Here is a 22,306-nt window from a genome sequence, read left to right as displayed (position 1 = left end):
GTTGCCTGTTGCATATGGGAAGTGGGTGAAGTGAATAGAAATGGGGTGAATGACAGGCAAACCTCCAGAAGCCAGACAGCAGCATTGTCCCCTCTCCTAGCCCTCCCCTCACACAGAGCCACAAAGTGGTGAAGCCAGTTGCCAGCCCGGGCAATTACCTAAGGCTCTGCCCCACACAATTTACAGGTGCCTATTATAGGGAGTCAAAGCAGCTCTACCTAATACAGTACACAGAAACACATACAGGGAGCGTGCCAAACTGAGGAGGCAAAGAAATATGGCCCAAATGAAAGAACAGCAAAACCCCAGAAAAAGAACTAAATGGAATGGATGTAACCAACCTGTCAGATGCAGAGTTCAAAACAGTGGTGATCAGGATGCTCAAAGAACTCAGTATGGCAAAAATCTAAGGGAAGAAATGAAGGTTACATTAAGTGGAATAAAGAAAAATCTACAGGGAAAACAACAGTGGAGAGGGGGAAGCTGAGAGTCATACCAACAATTTGGAATACAAGGAAGGAAAAAGCATTCAATCAGAACAGCAGGAAGAAAAAAGAATTAAAAAAAAAGGGATAGGCTTAAGAACATCTGGGACAACTTTAAATGTACCAACATGAATCATAGGGGTGCCAGAAGACGAAAAGAAAGAGCAAGAAATTGAAAACTTGTTTGAAAAATAATGAAAGAAAACTTCCTTAATTTGGTGAAGGAAATAGACATACAAGTCCAGTAAGCACAGAGTACCAAACAAGGTGGACCCAAATACCACATCAAGATAAAGAGAATCTTAAAAGTGGCAAAAGAAGAGAGTTACAAAGGAATTCCCATGAGACTATCAGCTGATTTCTCAAAAGAAACTACAGGCAAGAAGGGACTGGCAAGAAGTATTAACAGTGATGAAAAGCAAGGACCTACAACCAAGACTACTCTGTCCAGCAAAGCTATCATTTAGAATGGAAAGGCAGATGAAGTGCTTCCCAGACAAGGTGAAGCTAAAGGAGTTCATCATCACCAAGCCATTATTATATGAAATGTCAAAGGGACTTACTTAAGAAAAAGATCAAAACTATGAACACTAAAATGACAACAAACTCACAACTATCAATAACTGAATCTAAAAAATAAAAACAAAATCCAACTAAGCAAACCAGAATAGCAACAGAGTCATAGGTATGGGGATCATTTGGAGGGTTATCAGCTGGAAAGGGGAAGGGGGAGAAATGGGGAAATGGTGCAGAGATTAAGAAGCATAATCGGTTGGTACCATGCCATTATTACATGAAATGTTAAATAAAGGGACTTAAGAAAAAGAAGGTCGTCGAAACTATGAACATTAAAAAAGTAACAAATCCACAACTATCAACAGAATCTAAAAAAAATTAAGCAAACAAGCAGAACAGGAACAGATCATTTAGAGGCTTATCAGCTGGGAGGGGGAAGGGGGAGAAATGGGGAAATGGTGCAGGGATTAAGAAGCATAATTGGTAGGAACAAAATTGACAGGGGGAAGTTAAGAACAATATAGAAAGTGGAGAATCCAAAGAACTTATATGCACAGCTCATGAACATGAACATAGGTGGGGGATTGCTGGAGAGAAGGTGGGTACCAGGTAGAGGGAGACCAAAGGAGAAATATTGGGACAACTGAAATAGCATAATCGATAACATATATTTAAAAAATTATCGAGGAACTGTTCAGGGGAGTTCAGAAATAATACCTTATGTCTGTATGACATTTAACAGGGTACAAAACTGTCATTTTCTGTAGCAGTAGTGTAAATCACTGATGCTTTATAAATATGAAATTATCTCTATAAGAGATGAGGAAATCGAGGCCCAGAGGAAACAGTTTTTTCCTTAATCATTATCTGAGGATATGCTTATTTCTTAAAATTTATGTGAAAGGGAGAGGAAAACAAACATGATGTGAGAGAGAAGCATCAATTGGTTGCCTCCCGTGTACATGCCCCAACTGGGTGTTGAACCTGCAACCTATCAACAGGTATGTGCCCTGACCAGGGATCTACCTGTAACGTTTTGGTGTATGGGAGGATGCTCCGATTAACTGAGCCACCTGGCCTGGGCAGAACCAGGTTTTTTAACTGAGGCTACACAGCTGGTAAGAGCAGAGTTGAGATTTCATTCATTTTTTTCTTCATCATTCACTCAGATCTATAGACATTTATTGCAGGTCTGTATATACCAGCCATCTGCTAAATTCTGTTCTGTGTTCCAGTCTGATTGTTTAGTAGACTTAAATTCAGATCTTTTAAGCCTATTAGGTTTTCTTCCCAGTTTCTCTGAGTCTTGAAATGGACCTAGAAGGATGGGTAAGTTATATAAGCAAATGGTTGCGTAATGGGCACTAGGTGAGAAGACACATAAACAGAGTTGTGGAAGTGAGAATTAATATTGAGTGCATGTGTTCTGGGGACAAGATTTAGAAAAAGGTAGTAAACAGTTTAGGTGCTCAGTGGGGGACCTGAAAATTTTGAATTTTGAGGGTCAGGAATAAGCTATTAATATAAGATGGCACAAGATTTTCAAAGTCAATGTGGCTCTCTATGGCTAGATTGCACTCCCGTTCTGGTGTGATATAAAATTGATCAGGAGCTATATAGATAGCAGCAGACAAGCACTGGATAAGGATTAGTAAAAACTATAGTTTCAAACCCATTACAATCTTACTAGCTGTGTGATTTTAAGTAAAATAACCTCTTTGAGCCTTAACTTTTATATCTGTATGTAAAGTTCTCTGTATAGGGGATGAGCACAGTACATATTTAATTAAATGTTTGTCTAATGAATGAATACATGATATAGAGAAAATTACATCGGCCCAACTTACTTTTTGTTGGTTTATTGCAAGGATCAATATTTACGAAAGTATTCTCTAATGGCACTGTTCAAAATTTTGGAAAATTGCTACTAATAGCAATAACTTTTTCATGTGTATTTTCTTTTTTGTGTTTATTTTTACAGCTGCTGGGCAAGGCCACATAGAGTGTTTGCAGTGGATAATTAAAATGGGAGCAGACAGTAATATTACCAACAAAGCAGGAGAGAAACCCAGTGATGTGGCTAAGAGGTATCCCTAACTGCTTTGCTCCTTTTTTGTTTTGTTTTTAAAGTTCTGCATATATTCTCTTATACTCAGAAATCCCTGAATATTTAATGGGTTATAGGACTCAGTCAAACAATAATGGAATGATAATATCCAAGCTGAATAGACATTTGACAATGTATCAACTTTTCTCTCTGAAGCAGTCATTCTCCACAGGGAGGTAGTATTGTCCTCTTTCCTGGGGGGAGGGGCATTTGGAAATATGTGGGGGTTTGTCACAATGACTAGTGACCATCACTAATATTTAGTGAGGTCAGGTCCAGGAATGTTTAAATACTAAATGTTCTGCAGTACTCAGAATAGTGATGCACAGCACAGAATCATTCCACTTAAGTGCTGGTACCTGTTGAGAAATATTGTGCGCTGTAAGGGGCAATCAAAAGAACTCACATGGGTTTTGAAACAAATTTTGGTATTTACCTTTGAATTAAATATAACACCTATTATTGAACACCTCCAGCTCATTCAGATCAGGTCAAGTCCATTCATTTGTTTATGTGGTTGGTTTTTAAAAATTCAGCTTTATTGTACTTATCTTGTTTCAAGTGCCACAGTTAGTGTTGCATCACAAAGATGAAAAAACACAGTTCTTGCCCTCAAAGTAGCTTAGAGTCTTGTGGAGAGACAACTTATAATTATTGTAATAATCATTATTAATTATAGTCATTTTGTGTAACCATAATTATTGATTATAATCATTATACTATATTACATTATGTATAAGGTACACTAAGAACATAGGAGAAGAATTGCCTAAGTCTTCCTATTTGAAAGTTGTGGGGAGAAATATTAATACAGATGTTGGCAAGAGTTATGAAGGAAACTCTAGGAGGACAGAATTTATATAGAGGTCAAAGAAAATTATTCTTTTGGAGAAAGCAACACAGGTGATCAAATAGGGTGGTTTTGGGCTTTCTATCCAATTTAGCAATTCTCTTTGGGTTTCCTCTCCCAGTTGGGTTTTTGCCAGTTAAAATTATGGAATTTGTCTTTAATATGACTGCTTGTCCTTAGTGTCCAGTAACTGTTTGAGTTTCCCATGTACCTGCATATAGTACATCAAATTGGCACTGATCTTCAGCTACAGCTTTGCTCCTTTACTGGTGGGTAGGTTGGTGGCATAATGTACAGAGTGTGATTTCCTCAATTAAGTTCAAATTGCCATGTCAGTTTGAAAATGGTGCTTCTTGTTAATTGTTGATTCTTTTCTACAGGTTTGCCCATTTAGCAACAGTAAAGCTATTAGAGGGGCTACAGAAATATGATATAGATGATGAGGATGAAATTGATGAAAATGATATGAAGTTTTTTATAAGACATGGTGTTGAGGGAAGCACTGATGCCAAGGATGATTTATATCTTAATGAGTCTGATAAAACAGATGCCAGAAGTAAGTGTGCCAACTCTGTTGTGATTTATTCTTTAAGAAATGCCATAGCAATTCTTTTTATCACAAATTTGGAAATTATCCTAAAGACAGTTTACCATCTACAAAGTAAAATACTTTTGATTTGGGGGGAACAAGAACTAGTATAATTTTTGTACTGTGGCTTGTTGAACATATAAAAATGTAAGACATGACCTTTCCCTCAAGGAGGAAAAAGTTCTGTAAGGGGAAGCATTATTTAAGTGGATCATAGGAAATATGAAGAGACATTGCAAGGATTTCCCTGGTTAGTTGGCAGATGATTTTTATAGATAATAATAGCAGCAAATATTTATGGTCTGCTCTGTGCCAGATACTGTTATAGATATTGGAGAAACAGTGAACAACACAAAATCCCCACCCTACCACCAAGAACTTACATTCTGGTGATGGTGGTGGTGACAGATAATAAGAAAATAGGTGCATAATAAAATAAAGTAGGGTGGTGCTATAGATAAGGTAACCATTAGAGAAAGCCTCTCCTAAGGGGGTGACATTTGAGAAGAGACCTAACTGATGACAGTGGGCCATTTGAAGATCTCAGAAGACTATTTCAAGCAGAGGAAGACTATGTGTGGAATTGAGCTCAATCCGTGTGGCTGGTGTAGTGACAGATTTGGTTGGAGATATAGGCAGGGACTGAATGAGATCAAATAGGGCTTAATAAGGATTTTATGTTTAGATTTTATTGGTGGGTTTTGAGGTCGGGATGGTGTGATCTGATTTATGTTTAAGAATAGCATCACTCTAGCCCTGACTGGTGTGGCTCAGTTGGTTGGTCATTGTTTCTCAAAGCAGAAGGTCACTGGTTTGATTCTTAGTCAAGGCACATGCCTGGGTTGTGGGGCCGCTCCCCAGGCAGGACACATGCAAGAGGCAACTGATTGATGTTTCTCTCTCAATTTGATATTTCTCTCCTTCTCTCTGTCCCGTCCTTCCCCCCTCTCTTAAAAAAATAACATCACTCTAGTAGCTGGATGGAAAATAGACTGAGAGGTAGGGGAGTGTATAGCATTTCAGTTATGTTTTGAATAGGGGGGAGGAGAACACACTCACCTGCTAAAGCAGGGTTAGAGGAGGTTCCTGATATAATTTAAGTTTGCCAACAGTAGTAATTAGAGTTGTACAAGAGAAGATGCAGAATATCTGCACAGATTTCCTTGGACTCCTAGAGTCCCTGGTGCAGGTCTGCAACTACCAGTGATCCTGGAAATCTCCATTGTTTTGCTCCGGCCTTGTGCACTAAAGGCTTTCACCACCATTCCAGAAGGTCTTACATAAACAATCTTTATTTCTCTTTAAGGTAATATTTCTATATATCAGGCTTTCTTGGTTCTTGCTCCAACTCAGCATTAGTAAGACCATATTTACCTGGAGGGTGGTGGTGGAGCAAGCTGAACCAGGATCCAGTAGGCCTTGACTGCTTCTGCCTCTAAATTTCCAGTGTTGTAGAAAGCCCATTTCCCTTTACAGGGAAAAAGAAGCAGTGAAATCAGGGACTGTGACCTCAGTTCGGGAGAGAGTTGATAATGGCTTGGACTAGGGTGAGAATGATCAGATCTGGGTGTATTTAGAACACAGAGCTGATAGGATTTGCTGATAGATTTGAATATAAGGTGTTGGAAAATTAGTGTAATCAAGGCTGACTCTTAGATTCTTGGCTCGTGCTGCTAGATAGTGTGTTTAAAAAGACTGTTCACTCAGAACTATAGAGTAGCAGGGAAGGCTTTTCAAGAGTGGAATCTGGACTTTTCCTTTCAGGGTGGCCAGGATTTAGATAGGCAAATAGATTAGGAAGGCATTCCATTCATCCAACATGTATTTGAGTATATGCTGTGTGCACAATCCTGGACTAAGGGACTATAGCAGCGCATCAGAAATAGTCCTGCTTTCTGAAATTCAGAAAACATTCTGAACCTTCTCAATGTAGTATTAAAAGAAATGACTGACATGGTGCTTTATCAATTCTTTCTCTCCCACCATTCAACATGTTTTTTAAGTACTTGGTTACGTGTCAGGCACTGTTCTAGGTGCTAGTGTTACGTGCTAAACAGACATCATTTCTCTATATTTTCTTGTTTCCTAAATTGTCTAATTTTGATGTTTTTAAAGCTATAAAAGTCTTGATTATCTGCTCTTATTTCAACTAAATAGGAGTTTATAACTAAATAAAAATATTTTTTTCATACAGATTGCATTATAGAGACATATATGCCAAAGGGTTAATTTTCATAATTACCAATGAATAATAATCTTATTTTATTAAATGGTGTCTTAGTGGGCATGGACTGCCATAAGACTGGGTGGCTTAAATAACAGAAATTTATTTTCTCATAGTTTTAGAGGCTGAAAGTCCTAGATCAAAATCCAATGGGTCTGTTCTGGTGAGAACTTTCTGGCCAACTTCTCTTTTCCTCATGTGGTAGAAAGAGAGTGAGCAAACTCTCTGGTGGCGCTGTAAGGGCACCAATTCCATTGGACCAGGGCCCCACCCTCATGACCTCATCTGACCCTAATTACCTTCCAAAGGCCTCATCTCCAAACATTGTCATATTGGGGGTTAGGGCTTCAACATTTGAGCTTTGAGGAGATACACACATTGAGTCCATAACAAATGGCTAAACATTAAAGCACGCCAAATTAGTGAGTAAAAGTAGGAGTGTTTCTGTTCCTTAAATGAACATGTGATTAGGTTGATGCAAATGAATATCCAGGAGGCAGCAGGACAATGGCTTATGTCAGTGTTGTATTTATTATTGGACATAATGGAACTAAACTGAAGTCTAGTAATTGGAGCAAATTTTAATTTCAGTAGCACATTTTAATTTCTACTGGTAGCACAGTTACTGGCATATAACTCTCCTGCCAGAATTTTTATTTTCTAAAATCCTAATAGTAACTATTTACACTTCTGCAATGTTTACAAAGTTTACAGACCAACTCCACATACATCATTCACCTAAAGCCAATGAGGCAGGTAATATCTCTTGTTTTCTATATCAAAAAATGCTTATTTAGTATAATATCCTTATTTGATAGGTAAAAAGCCTGAAGTTCAAAAAAGCTAAGCTACTTGTCCAAAGTCACCCAGTGACTAGAAGCAAGACTTTAGGATTTCCCTATATGGTGCTCTTGCCACCACGCTTTGCCTCATGAAGGAATATTTTCTTGCCACATAACTCTGCATTTAGTTCTCATGATATTTGGTCAGAGAGCCATGGTTCATGTGAAGGGATGAGAACTATTTCAGTGGAGCTCTTTCCTACAAGAAAGGTGAGAAGGATCTATTTGAATTGAGGCTAGTGAGAACAAAGGCAGCTGTAGTAAAGTGGGTAGAGCTTGGTTACTGGATTTAGACATCAGTGCTTCATCACTTTCTTGGAAGTATTTTCAGTTATTCTGGCAGGAGAAACTAGTTTTGCCAAAACTGTCTTCTCTGAGGAAAATTGCTAATTTATGTCTAGATTTAAAAAAAAATTCTAAGGGCTCCCAGAACATTGTCAGGCAGAACTATCTTCTCCAGGGCTTGGTGGAAGCCTCTTTTCTGATGAATGCAACCGAGGGGAGACCTGAAGATGCTGAAGGGCTTCCAACAAAGACCCACCTAGGTCACCTCACAATAAGGCTCAGAGTTAATGATATCTTCAGAATTCTGTGACAACTTTATTTTAAATAGCTTTGTTGATATATAATTTATATACCATTCAGTTTACTCATTAAGGCACACAGATTAACGGTTTTTTAGTATATTCACAGATTTATACAACCATTACCACAATACATTTTATAAATTTACATTACCCTAAAAGAAACCTTATAACCATTAATAGTCACTCCCCATTACTCCTACCATCTCTTTCCTTTTCCCCAAACCCTATCTCTAGGCTACCACTAATCTACTTTCTGTTTTCTATAGAGTTGTCTGTTCTGGGCATTTCACATGAGTGGAATGATACCATATGTAGTCTTTTGTGACTGGCTTCTTTTGCTTAGCACAGTGTTTTCAAGGTTCATGCACATTGTAACATGGATCAGTACTTTATTGCCAAATAATACTCTTGTATGGATATACCTCGTTTTATATATCCATTCGTCAGGTAATGGACATCTGAGTTGTTTCCACATTTTGGCTGTTATGAATAATGCTGTTATGAACATTAGTGTACACATTTTTTGTAGACATATATTTTCATTTTTCATTTGTGTACCTAGGAGTTGGAATTACTGGGTAATCTGATAACTCCATTTTTAACATTCTAATGAACTTCCAAACTCCAAAGAGACTGCCTTGTTTTACATTCCCACCAGCAGTGTATGAGCATTCCAGTTTCTCTACATCCTTTTCCAGTACTTGTTATTGCTTCTCTTACTGATTATAGCTATTTTAGTGAGTGTGAAGTGGTATCTTGTAATTTTGATTGGCATTTCCCTAATTAATGATGTTGAGTATCTTTTCATGACCTCACTTGTGTATCTTCTTTGGAGAAATGTGTATTTAAATCCTTTGCCTATTTTTCAACTGAATTGTTTATCTTTTTATGTTTACCTTTTTATTATTGAGTTGTAAGAGTACTTCCAGCTATAAATGCCTTATCGAATATAGGGTAGGGCAAAAATAGGTTTACTGTTGTGAGTGTATGAAACAGTTTATCCTTATATTATTATTTATTAATTGTTGTGTTATTTTCCACATGAACAATTGCAAGCCTACTTTTGCCCCACCTTGTATATGATTTGCAGATATTTTCTCCTAATCTGTGGTTGTCTCTGAACTTTCTTGATGTCCTTTGCAGCATAAGTTTTTAATTTTAATGAATTCCAATTTATCTACTTTTTATTTTGTTGTTTGTGCTTAGATTTCTTTTTGTTGGTTGCATTCAGAATTAATAAGGACTTAGAACTCTAGAAAATGAGCAGTCGATTTGTAGAATTTCAGTTTCTTCTGAAATTATTTTCATTGTGAGGGGATCATTGTCAGTGAATCATAAAATTTTTAGAAGATGTTTCAAGAAAGACCAAGAACGTGGCCAGAACATTTCCTACTATGGTGTGTCTGATACAAATGCACCCTTTCACCTTGCCATACAATATAGCTCACTGGTGCCAGCTCAGGTGCTTGCAGCTAGTGAAGGTACTAGACATGACATCATGTGCTGTTCTCTTGTCCCTATTTAATTTTATTCCAAGGTGAGACTCAAAGGACTAGATGACTAATTCTTTGAACACTAGATTTTGCCAGAAGCATCTACGTGGGACTGGTTGGATTTCTTGTCATCCCCAACTTATTGGAACTGAGCTTGAATTTAGAACATTCTTTAGTGAATTACGTTTAGGACCATGGTATCAGAGCACCCTTAACTATTTGAGACTTGACTCCTGATTCAACATTCCTGTCACATGTCATCCAGCATCCACTTAATCACCGTCAGTGACAAGGCACTCACTGTTGCTCAGGGGGCCCATTTCCATCTTTTGACAGGGTTTTTGTGAGGATTAAAATGTATAAGGCAGTTAGTATAGGCACATCATAGGCACTCCACAATACATGATAGCTCTTACTGTTTTTGTTGTTGGAAAGTTTCTCCTTTGTTGAATTAAAATCTCTTTTACTGGAGCTTATCCCAATTAATCCTAGTTCTTGCCTCTGGTGACCCCACAGAATGTTTTTTGCAAAGTATAGCCTTCAGATATTAAATAATTTTATATTAAGTAATATTTTTAACCCCCTCTACTTGTTTGCTAGTAGTTATAGCAGTTCTCAAACCTGTCTGCCCATCAGAGTTGTCTGAGGTGCTTTTACTAAGTACTGATACCAGAATGTGTCTGGTATGGGGCTCAAATATGGACATTTTAAAAAGGCATCCCAGTTGATTCTGATGTATGCAGTTTGAAACCTGCAGCTGTGACCTATTGAGAGGTAGATCAGAGTGATAAGTGTTAGGGAGCAGAGGCTTTAATTTGCTGACCTGGTCCTGTAAAGCAGGCTTTCACAACTTCCGCACTATTGACATTTTGGGGCAGATACTTATTTGGGGGGCGGGTAGCTCCTGTGTATTTTAAGGTGTTTAGTAGCATCCTGAGCCTGCAGATGCCAATGTCTGTTCCCCTCCATCCATCAAGTTCACAAGCAACAATGTATCCAGGTGATGTCACATGTCCCTTGGGGGAGAAAATCACCCTAGGTTGAGAAGTACTACCACAAAGGATAGAAAACTCATAGGTTTGAGAGTTAGAAAATAGCTAAAAGCAGCTCTCAACACACTTCCTTCTCCCAGTATCCTCTTGAATAAATATTACATGTAGCTAATCATAAAATTTGGGGGCTGGGTTAGTTCTTGTTTGTTTTAAATAAATCCAGCGTATTTCAGTTTTTGTATTTTTTTGACATACCATAGATTATGCATGGTCCTGTAATATATCACCAGTCCTAAAACACTGCTAGTCTTTAAATCTTCTTGTTCGTAGTATTAATAGTCACAACAATCTGGTATATCCTCCAATAGCAGGAAAAGAATCCTCTATTTAGTTTTTTTTAAATTGCTCGTTCATCCAAATATTCTGTTACTGATATTCATCCTTCTATGTGTATGCAACCTCCCTCTACCCCTTCCCCCAAACCACAGGGACCACTGGCTTTAGAGGAAGAATAGACTCCAGGGCAAGCATCCTGTGACCACCTGTCTAAACTGTGTTTCTATTGATCTCTGTCTTGCAGTGAGAGCTTATAAGAAAATTGTAGAACTGAGACATCTCCTGGAAATTGCTGAGAGCAACTATAAACACTTGGGAGGGATAACAGAAGAAGATGTAAAGCAGAAGAAAGAACGGCTGGACTCTGAAAAGTAATGTCCTCCAGTCTTTGATGGTTTGTTTTTAGTTATTTCTCTAAATGCCATGTGAGGGTTTGTTGACCAACAGCTTGTTTTCTTTTTTAACCCCACCAAAGGGTATAAGATTCTGTTCTGTTTTCCTCCTAAGTTCCCCAGACGGAGAAGGTATTAAGATTTTTTATTGTGGTAAAATATACACAAAATGTATCATCTTGAATATTGTTAAGTGTACAATTGCAGTGGTGTTAAGTACATTTTCATTTTTGCACAACCAATCTCCAGAACTCTTTTCATCTTATAGAGCTGATTTTTTTGAGACCACAGCTACTTTAAGCTTTTCAGCCAGTGCATTCTCTGTAACCATCCCTACCTACCAAACTGGGCTGCTTGCTCAGGAATCTGAGGCCCAGTGCTGTGGTCACTGACTATAGTACCTCATCAAAGAATGCTCTTGTGTCCAGACCAGAGGCAGTGAGCAGTTGCATCCTTTACTTCCTGTGCCCTAAGTTGGCTCTCTGCACGTTTGGTGCCTCCCTAATTAATTAATCGCTGCTGTAATAGAGGACGCCTGGTGTTTATTTCCTCCCACTGCCTCTGCTTGCCTGTCTCTTTTCAAATTGGACAGGGAACAAAGAGAGACGGGAGAGGACACTTTTAATTTGATCAAAACTTGGGTCTGTAAAGAGCAGTACACATGGATTCTCCTCTTTCCCTGCCCTCCCCTTTGGTTGGGTCTCTTTCCCTCATACTCTTAGAACCTCCTATTTCCCTTTCCCCCACCCTCTCTGAATATAGACTCAGTAAGAGGTCTGCTAAATATATTGAGTAACATCTACATCTTTGATAAGGGTTAATATGTTATCGTTCCATGGGTACTTGGGACTTTGAACAGAAAACAAAGCCTTAAGCCAAAATACTCTTAGTGGGATTATTTATTTTTTTCATTTTCTTAAAGTATATTTTATTGATTATGTTGTTACAGTAGTTCCACTTTTTTCCCCTTAGCTCCCCTCTTCCCAGTACCTCTCTTCCCTCCAGCAATCCCACTCCCCTTAGTGGGATTTTTAAACACTTTGAAACTGTGGCAAACCAAAAAAAAAACCAATTTTTTTTTTTTTTAAATCAGGGGCCTTCCTGGTATCTCACGTCATTTAGTTATCTGTTCATTTCCTCCATGTTGTTTATGGTATTTTGAAATGTAGAATAGTTTTAGTATTGGCTTTTGCCTAAGAGCCTGAACGTTTTTAGATCCCTTGTAGTCTAGAAAAGTACTTCACAGTGGAGCCAGTCTTTTGTAGATAATTGAGCATTAAATTTTGGTTTTCTTTGCTTCTTTTCTAAGGTAGATTACTATTGCTATGGCTGCTTATATTACTTCTGAGCACTACCTACCACATTCTAGGTACTAGATAAGCCTCTTATATAAATTATCTCATGAAATATTCACAGCTTCAAGGGCTCACTACATGTATTAGGAAACCAAGACTTAATATTGAAGTTAAGTCACTTGCATAAAGTCACAAAGGGAGGGGAAGTAAGGGTGGGGAGGTGAAGCAGAGCCAGAATTTGAGCCTGAGTCTATATGACTCTAAACCTGTTATCTAAGAATATTGCAATTTTAACAGTCCTTAGTGGAATGTTTAACTCTCATGTTCACATTTCAGTGAGAAATGGTTATACTATTGATGTAAATGATTTTGAACAGTTTTTTTGAAGATGGCTTTAGCTTTTGTGCCAGAATATAGTTTCCTATCAGCTGAGACTGTAATGTTTCTTCTGCGTTGTAATCTTCTCTAGCATTCATTCTCAGCTTTGTGTTGAGTGCATCTTAAGACACTTATTCTTTGGGTACAAACTCCTGATCTAAGATCTAATTGTAAAGAAAAACTGGGTAAGTATTGATTTGAGGGAAGTCATTTTGTAATTGTTGTATTACTCTGCCCTGGGGGATGATTTTCTCCTCTTATTTGTTGAATCCTAGCCTTCCACAGTTGACGTTCTTCTCCATACCCATTCTTAACCCCGCTCTCCTCTCTTGCCTGGATATTTTAAAATCTTCCTGGTGTTTCCCAGCTTACTGTACTGACCCCTAATCCTTCACCCCCATATCCTATAGTCTGTTTTCAACATAGTATACAGAATAATCATTTTAAAAGCTAAGTCTGGCCCTGACTGGTGGGCGTGACTCAGTGGACTAGGTGTTGTCCTGCAGACTGAAAGGTTCTGGTTCAATTCCTGGACAGGACACATGCCTAGGTTGCAGGCCAGGTCCCTGGTTGGAGGCATGTGAGAGGCAATGGATTGATGTTTCTCTCACACATTGATGTTTCTCTCCCTCTCTTTCTCCTCCCTTTCCCTCTCTCTAAAAACAAATCAATAAAATCTTTAAAAAAACAAACAAAACCTAAGTCCAATAAGTCTCACATACTGTTGAGTGAAGGAAGCCAGGCACACAAGAGTATCTAATGTACAATTTCATTTATAAGCATAGGCAAAACTAATCTAAGGTGATACATATTCAGAAATGTGGTTATGGAGGGATTTCCTGTGAGGCGCACAAAAGAACTTCTAAGGTGATGGAAGTATTCTGTATCTTGGAAGTGGTGATATATATAAAGGTTTACACATTAATAAAAACCCATTGACTCGTTCACTTAATATTTGTATATTTCTCTCAAAGTAAATTTTACATCATTTGGAAAATAAAAAAGAGCAAAACAAAATAAAACAAATCTAAGTGGGATCATCCCATTTCTCTGCTCAGACTGTTACCTGAAGGGGCGGCCCAGAGCGGGTCTGCCTCAGGCCAGCCTGTAATGCGTGGGCTCTCGCCTTCATGTAGGAAAGATCTCACAACATGGGTCCAGGTGATTTTGAGAGTACTTTTATTAAAGCTGGGACAGTGAAACAAAGGAAGGCTCCCTAGAAACGTTACAGGAAAGGAGTGAGCCAAGCAGGGCTGCTGTTGGCTTACTGAAAAGTCAGAGAAAAGGTAGCCTTGGTTCAGGGGGTTAGCTCGGGATGAGTGGCCACTGCCCATCTCTCCCTGGTTGCAAGTCTCATGGGGACGCATAGAGTTTAGGAGGAAGTAAAAAGTTCATGCCTGAGAAGGATATGGTTGTCCTTCATCTTGAGGATTTAAAAAAACTTTTTTTTTCTGTGGGAGAGAACCTTAGTAGAGTGTTTCAGCAGGGTATTCATCAGCTTTCCAGAGCAATTTTAATATGCTGATGCATCAAAATGAGCACATAGAGGAGATTGGGATTGTTCTTTGATCTGCTTTACTGTTTCACTTTTATCTTCGGTCTGACTGTCTCTAATGGAGTTTTTGTTATTTGTTTCTTTTACTTCATCGGTCCTTGGGTTCAGCTGTACAAATGATATTAATTGGGTCTCTGTTCTCTTATTTCCCAGAGGAGGGTGATTTAAACTATGTATTCTCTGGTTAGGGAGGAGAGGTATAAACCATTTGCTCTCAAGTGTCGTTTGTTAGGAAAGATAAGATCTTGCGATTCCCCTCGATGTCTACTTGATTATCCCTCTTATTTCTTTAGAACTTTGACCAGAAGCACCTTCTCAGTAAGGCCTTCCCTGGCCACTGTGTATGAAGTGTTAACGCTCTCTTCAATCTTCAATGACATTTTTTATTACTTTTTCTTGCTCTATTTTTTCTCCCATAGCATTTATCAACTTCCTTTACTGTTTCTTTACTGTTTGTCTTCCTCCACTGCAAAGGCAAGCCCCACAGGAGCAGATCGGGTCTGTTTGGTTCGCTGCTGTATCCCCAGTGTCTAAAGTCTAGATCAGTGCTGCTTCACAGTAGACTCTCAATACATGTTTGTCAAATGAAGTTATTTTTTTATTTGCCTTAAATATAATCTATGGATGCTTTTCACTGTAATGAAAAATAATATTTAGTTCATATTGGAGACTGATTAAAAACAAAATCTTTTTTTTGACAGGACTATCCAAGAGCTGCAGGGCCAGCTGGAGTACGAACGTCTACGTAGAGAACAATTAGAATGTCAGCTGGATGAGTGTCGAGCTGAGGTGGATCAGCTTAGGGAGACCCTGGGAAGTATTCAGGTCCCCAACGTGATCGCAGTGGTTAGTGTCCTTCTTAACCATTGGTAGTTCTCAAGAAATAGTATACAAGAATAGCTCAAGTACAAGGTTTGGACTGGGGCTGTGTGCATTTGAATCCTGACTATAACCCTTTTTGTTTTGAACAAGTCATTTAACTTCTCTGTACTTTAGTTGTAAACTGAAGATAATAATTTATACTTTCTAGAGTATTGTAAGGATTAAAGGAATATATATATATGTACATATAAATATATATATATACTTTATATATACACACACATACATATAAGGGTGGGCAAAAAGTAGGTTTATAGTTGTTTATATGGAAAAATACAAATCAATAAAAATACAAGAGTAAACTATTTTGTATACTCACAATCATAAATCTACTTTTGCCTACCTCTGTATATGTCCATGTATTATATATATTCATTAGAATAGCAGCCTGATTCACAAATGCGCAGTAAGTGTTATTGTTCTTATTTTTGTACCATATAAAAATATTTGCAGAGTAATCATTGATTCCATAGCCTTAGCTGTTTTCATAATTCCCAGCTAGAATTATGAATTTGGAATTCAGAATATAGTTCTAGAATACAGACAAATGCTTAGAGTGATAAATGAAAAGGACAAATATCCAGAACAAAGCTAAAATGAAACTGATACAGAAACAGATACAAAGAACGAGTACAGAACAGCAGGTGGAGTATTTTCATAATAGAGTAACAGAGACAACAAGAAATCCCCGTGGTGCTTGTATTTCAGGCCATCTGGTCTCAGAGTAAAACAGGCAGAAGGTACACTGGGGAAACTTCGAGCCTTGCTGTCTTCTGTGAGTGAAGACAGCCATGCTGTGGCCCTTGGTGGGTAGCTCATGTGACATAGTGCAGGGATTCAGGTATATTTCAAATTTTCCTTCCATAGGGTGAATTAGTTCTGTTCCAGACCTGTATTACCTCAAATCTGATTTATAATGCAAACTTTCTGGTACTTTTTATTTTGCACAAATTTATCATTAGTCTCTTTAATAACCACTTTTAAATAATAAAATAGTATATATGCTTGTTGTAAAACATTAAAAACAGGGCAGACATTCCTCTCCATACTGAGTTCCACTCTCTAGAGGGAGCTACTATTAATGATTTGGTTTGTCTCATTTCAAATGATATTCTGTTCATTTAGAAGCACATATGTATATTTCTATGCATATACAAATTCAAACACTTTTCTGGGTTTTGGTATCTCACCAGTGCTTAATTTTCCAAGGAATATAATTAATTATAAATAAGTTGTTCTCTTAAATATTTGCAATGTTCATCTTGTACCATCCTTGGTCTCTGGGGAAATGTTAGTATAGAGGAGCCAGTCTGTGCAGCCATGTGGTGTTGGCTGAAGGACAAGAGGATACGTGCTTTTCATAAACTACCACTTTTACTCAAAGTATGTTCCCTCTCCACCGACTGGCAGGAACTCTGCTGACTCGCACAGTCTCCTCAAAGGCAGGAACTTAGGTCGTTTTTGTCCAGCTACCTAGACCTTTTGGACATCACCAAAATGACACCTTTTGAGTCATTCCAAAAATGATTGTCTACTTAGGGAATTTTAGTTTTTTAGCTATTTAAAAATACCCTTTTCTTTCCCAGAAGCTCTCTTCTCAGGGTGGGGTTCGATTTCACACTCTATAGCACATCCTCCTTAAAACCTCGCTCTCTGTGAACAGTGTGTATGTAGGCTTTTAGGAGAGCTGACTCAAGGTCCCTGTCCTCTGGGCCCATCGTGTTTTGCGTCCTACTTCAGGTTATCCAGTTTTTGTAAATCAGCAAATGCCACTGACCTCTAATGGCAGCCGCAACCCTGGTACTGCTTATTTTCTACTGCAAAAGTGCCTGAGTCTCAATTTCCTCATCTTTAAAATGAAGATAACTTCTACCTCATGGATTGTATTGATGTTAAAGGAAGTACTGTATAGAAATCCTGTCTAGGAGTATTCATAGCATTATATTCTCCCCTCCTCATATCATTTTCTTTTTCTCCCCCTTCCTTCCCATTTTTTGTGTTCAAGTTTAATAAACATAGTCTGTGGATAAATAAATATGAGAGCCTTATGTATTTCAGAGTAGGAGGAGTTAGTTTATTTTGGAGTCTAAATAAATAAAGTATAAATAAAATGTACTGTTCATTCGGTGCTCATTTATATCAATTCTTCAAGAAGCTCTGACTAAATTTTTCTCCTGCCACTTTCTGGTCAGGCCCTATAATTGATTACAGCTGTACCCTTAAGACTTTACCCATATAACAAAATCTGCAATAGTTAATTTTTATCCAGAAAAAAAATTTATGATACTTTCTTAGGATAGCTTGACCTATATTTTGCACTTAAATAGCTTTTTTATAACAACAGCAATAATGATGGTAGTAACTGGTTTCGATAATTATTTCTGTAGTGTTTTCTCACATATTGTCTCATCTTAGTCCACATTAAACCTCACCAGCCTTATATTTTTCTGTTTTCCTACATGTAGCCTATATTTTCTGAACTTGCCTCACCACTAAGCCTTTGTTTATTTTGTCCATATACCTGAAAGGCTCTCAGCTCTGCTTCTCTGAATCCTCTAGGAACCATCTTGTTTATTAACCCTGACTTAACCCCTGACTACACATCTCTCCTCCTTTTGCCAAATACTTTGTACAGTTATGATGGCACCTCATCATTTGTATTAAGAGTTTAGCTGGGTACTTCCTTTACCTATGGTACTGAAATTTAAGTTCCACGACATTATCTAACTTACCTTAATAACAACATCTGTATCAACAGCAAGTGACTTAAGTACTTGTTATGTATTAGCTTCAGTGCCATGATCTTTGTATCTGGCAGATCTCCAAAACTGGTATCATTCAGGAAGTCATTAGTGCAATGCTTTGGGCCATGTTTGCTAACTGAGAATGGCCAACCTGAAACTGGTGATAGTCCATAATTATGTTCATGTGTAACTTACCCTTGTTTACTATACCTACAAGGGTATGGAACTGGGTTCTATATGGTCCATATGGTCTCTGCTGGGTTTCTCTCTCTGTCATTCTTGCCTATGAACCTATAATGGTCTCTAGAGCAATTTGAGGGCTTAAGTAAGCTTATCCAAGTTGAACTTTTATTCTAGAGAAGTTCTAGAAGTTTGTGATCTCTCTCTTTGTCTCTCTGGTTATATTGTTTTGACACTCTGTTAAAAACAGACTGTTCTAGTAATCAGGAAGGGAGGGTTTATCTTCTTTTAGTTTATATGCTTCCCACAACTTCTTAGAGTACATGGAATTTTTTATAAACAAGAATTCCTGCCCTGACTGGTGTGGCTCAGTTGGGCATCATTCCACAGAGCGAAGAGTTACTGGTTTGATTTCATTTGGGGCACATGGCTGGGTTGCAGGTTCAGTCCCTCGTGGGGGCACGTATAAGAGGCAACCAATTGATGTTTCTCTCTCACAGCGATATTTCTCTCCCCCTCTTTCACCTCCCTTCCCCTCTCTTTAAAAATAAATAAATAAAATATTTTAAAAAATAAATAAAAATAAAAACAAGAATTCCATTACCCAAGCAATAATTTGTAGATACGTAGCCTCTGTGAACAGTTTCGTGTATAGTATTATTAATCACTTCATCAAACCTTCGAGTTCTTTCAGAAGAAAAAAAATACTGTTTAAAAAAAAATTATACATTTTCACACAAGTTGTTTAATTTCGTTGTAGTACTAGACTGCATTTACACTTAAGAATTGCTTCATATATTCAATATCTTAATATTATAGTTCTCTTTTCCCGAGTTTAGGAGAAACCATATTAGGGAGAAATTTTTTTCTGGGTATAATTCATGATAAGGAAATGAGTAATTTTGGTGAAGAATGTTCCCCAAAAGTAGAAACATCTGGAGTTTGAAAGTTTGGAATTTTTAACAAACACTTACTGGAGGCCTGTTGAGTGCTAAGCACATATTTTCTTTCATAGTAGTTATACAGTAAAGCTTGGTTGTTAGACCAGCTTACATATTCAATGTTAGTAGAGGCTTTAAAATTAATAATTTCTAGAGTATTTATTAAAACTTTCTTTAGGAATTAGCATATGTGAAAGGTAAAGGAAAATAAATATTAAGTTTCTAGGGGTCTTGTAGTTCTATTAAGCACAGCAAATTGGCTACCTCTGAGAAGTAGCTACCTGTTTTCCTACATTTTCTGTGTTCCTTCTCTAATTCTGTGTAATGGGATGATGTTAAAATCTTGCCCTGCAGTGTTTTTCTTTCATGGACATTTTTGCATGTGCGTCCCCTAATGATCTTGAAGACCCCTAAAACCTGGGGGGGCGAATTGAGCACTTTCTTTCATACCTGCTACTCCACCCACAGACTCCTGAATAGGAATCAGATATCATTCCTTCGTGTGTACCTACAATACAGTGTATATAGTACAGTTGTAAGAACTGAATACTTGAGGTATTTTTTTTCCTTCTTTTTTGTTGGAAGAATGGTTATAACATGATTTGGTCTCAGACAAAATTCAGATTTAAATCTTGCCATGTAAAGGTTTTTGGCCTTTGGGGAAGTTATTTAACCTCTTTGACATCTGTTAACATCTATAAAAGGTTGGTAATACTACTCCTTCACCTTGTTATATATGTAAAATATGAAATACAGTGGCACCATATGCCAACTCCCAATGAAAGGTTTGTTGTTACTGGTTTTCAGACTAGTTGGTAAGCTTTTTCAAGGGAAGAGCCCATCTATATTTACCCGATGCTCACCAGTGCTTTGCCATACTATAAGGGAGCGCTACCGGATTCTCCCTCTAGTTCTCTCTCTAGTTTGCAGCTGAGAAGGGGCGAGGAGCAGACATGTGGTTCCAGTTATTTCAGGTGGTGGTGGGATAATGGCAGCTTCTGTGCTCATCAAATAACTACTTGAGTTAAGCTGACTGACCTCATTAGCAAAGGGGTGGGCAGGAACACCCTGGGGAATACCAACTCCAGCCATGGATCTCCCCATGGACGTGTACCTTGTGCTGTTCTTGAAGGCCCTGCATTCAGATTGGTCCTGCCTAACTGGGTGCAAGCATTTTTGACTGAAAAAATTACTCAAAGATAATTAACATCTAGTGAGCATTCACTATGTTTCTGACCCTCTCTTGCTCCTTCCCATAGCGTTTTTAAGGGAAACTGCTGTGCTACGTCCTGAGAATAACTTGATGGATAAAAATATTCAGAAACAGTGGGTGGGAGGGCAAAGTGGAAAATGAGGCAAGAGCAGTGGAGGGATGTTGTGTGAACACAGAGGAGGGAAGAGAGGAGCAGGAATTGTGATTTCTAGCACTGTGGGGCTTGCAAAGAATACAGAAGATGACATAGTAACACTTTGTGCATTTCAGTTGTGAAATGTTAGTCTAAGTCAGTGATTTTCAACCTTTTTCATCTCATGGCACACATAAACTAATTACTGAAATTCTTCGGCACAGTATGATGCACTGGTTCTTCAGTTTTAAGAACTTATTTATACAAAATCCTAAAAGAGCTGTAATCCAGAGCTGAAAATGTTATTATCGTTAACTTTTTCTTTTGGAACAGATCATGTAGAAAGATGAAATGTGCCCAGGATAGAAATCTTATTTGGTTCTCTCTTTTGTTTTTCATTTGTAGGAAAATGACTCTTCCTGTGAATCAAGCAAAGAGAAGAGGCAAGTGAAGAAAAAAGTGTCTTCTGGGGGCGTTTTTGTGAGAAGGTACTAATCAGTGAAATAACTTTAAATAAACTTACTTGATTTTTCTGTTTTAAAAATTGATGTGTTAATCTCTGTAAGCTCTTTTAAAAATACTCTGCTACACTATCCTGAGGGCAGAAATATGTTACATAACATCAAAGAAATTGTTAAAATTACATGGACAGTATATTCTTTTTATATTTAAGGCAAGATTCTAGATTTAGGAGTAACTAATTTAGTAAATACATACACTATAAAATATAATATGGTACTGTCTAGTATTCAAAAAAAATCCAGTTCTAGATGTTAAAAATTATTCTAGGTATTAAAATTATTAAAAATTCTATTGTAGCTTCATAGTGGAATTCTTTCTTTTACTTGCTAGAGAGTAGTATTTACTACTACTAGGGTAGATAGGGCTTTAAAAATTTTTTTTAACTTTTCAAGTGACTTGATTTTTGAAAAGCATCTGGGCTTGGGAGAGAATGCAACATAAAACCAGTAACTTTTAGAAATGGACAACTTTACAATAATCAAGTATTTCACTCAGGAAAGTTTTACAAAAAAATGGAGATCAGCGCTTGTTAAAGGAAAAAAACTGTTCAGTCACCTTCAAAGTGCTCTCCATTTGATGCAATACACCTATCAAGACTTTTTTTCTACTGCTCAAAACAGCTTTTGAACTTGTCAATTTTGATGCTTTTTAGTGCTTCTGCTGTTTTTTGTTTCACCTCTTCCACATCTGCAAAATGTTTTCCTATGACGACTTTTTTTCATCCTGGGAAACAAAGTCACTCCGGGCATGGTGGGGTGAATAGGGAGGGTAGGGCATGGAGGGTCATACCATTTTTGGTCAAAAACTGCTGAACACTCAGTGTGGTGTGGGCAGGTGCACTCATAAATCACCCATCATGAAATGGGCAAACACTTGAAAGTCTTAAAAAAAAAATTCAGTGAGGCCAAACATAGCATCTCACAACAATGCCAGCTGGTACACTGATACAGGTGGGTTCCTAGAACACTCACCTGGCAGGGGAAGCCTGAACTACAAGGGGCCTGCCCTCCAGAAGATATTCCAGGGTTTTTTTGGTCCCTCCTGCCCTGT

At 37.8% G+C, this 22,306-nt stretch overlaps 1 protein-coding gene across 1 annotated transcript in view; it reads left to right on the top strand.

Annotated features, from left to right (window-relative positions):
• Window positions 1-21,278, top strand: part of ANKRD42 (ankyrin repeat domain 42) — a 58,055-nt gene extending 36,777 nt beyond the window's left edge. The window contains exons 9-13 of the mRNA XM_090267316.1: window positions 2,983-3,088; window positions 4,339-4,514; window positions 11,266-11,392; window positions 15,343-15,487; window positions 21,140-21,278. Coding sequence (XP_090123442.1) covers window positions 2,983-3,088; window positions 4,339-4,514; window positions 11,266-11,392; window positions 15,343-15,487; window positions 21,140-21,229 — 644 coding nt within the window. The 3' untranslated portion in view covers window positions 21,230-21,278. The remainder of the gene's footprint in view (window positions 1-2,982; window positions 3,089-4,338; window positions 4,515-11,265; window positions 11,393-15,342; window positions 15,488-21,139) is intronic.
• Window positions 21,279-22,306: the final 1,028 nt, after the last annotated feature.

This window comes from Furipterus horrens, unplaced genomic scaffold, assembly GCF_987537825.1.
Source record: "Furipterus horrens unplaced genomic scaffold, mFurHor1.1.pri manual_scaffold_2, whole genome shotgun sequence".
Classification (NCBI taxonomy): Eukaryota; Metazoa; Chordata; class Mammalia; order Chiroptera; family Furipteridae; genus Furipterus; species Furipterus horrens.
The sequence above is the reverse complement of the archived record's forward strand: the minus strand, read 5'-3'. Positions and strand labels throughout refer to the sequence as shown.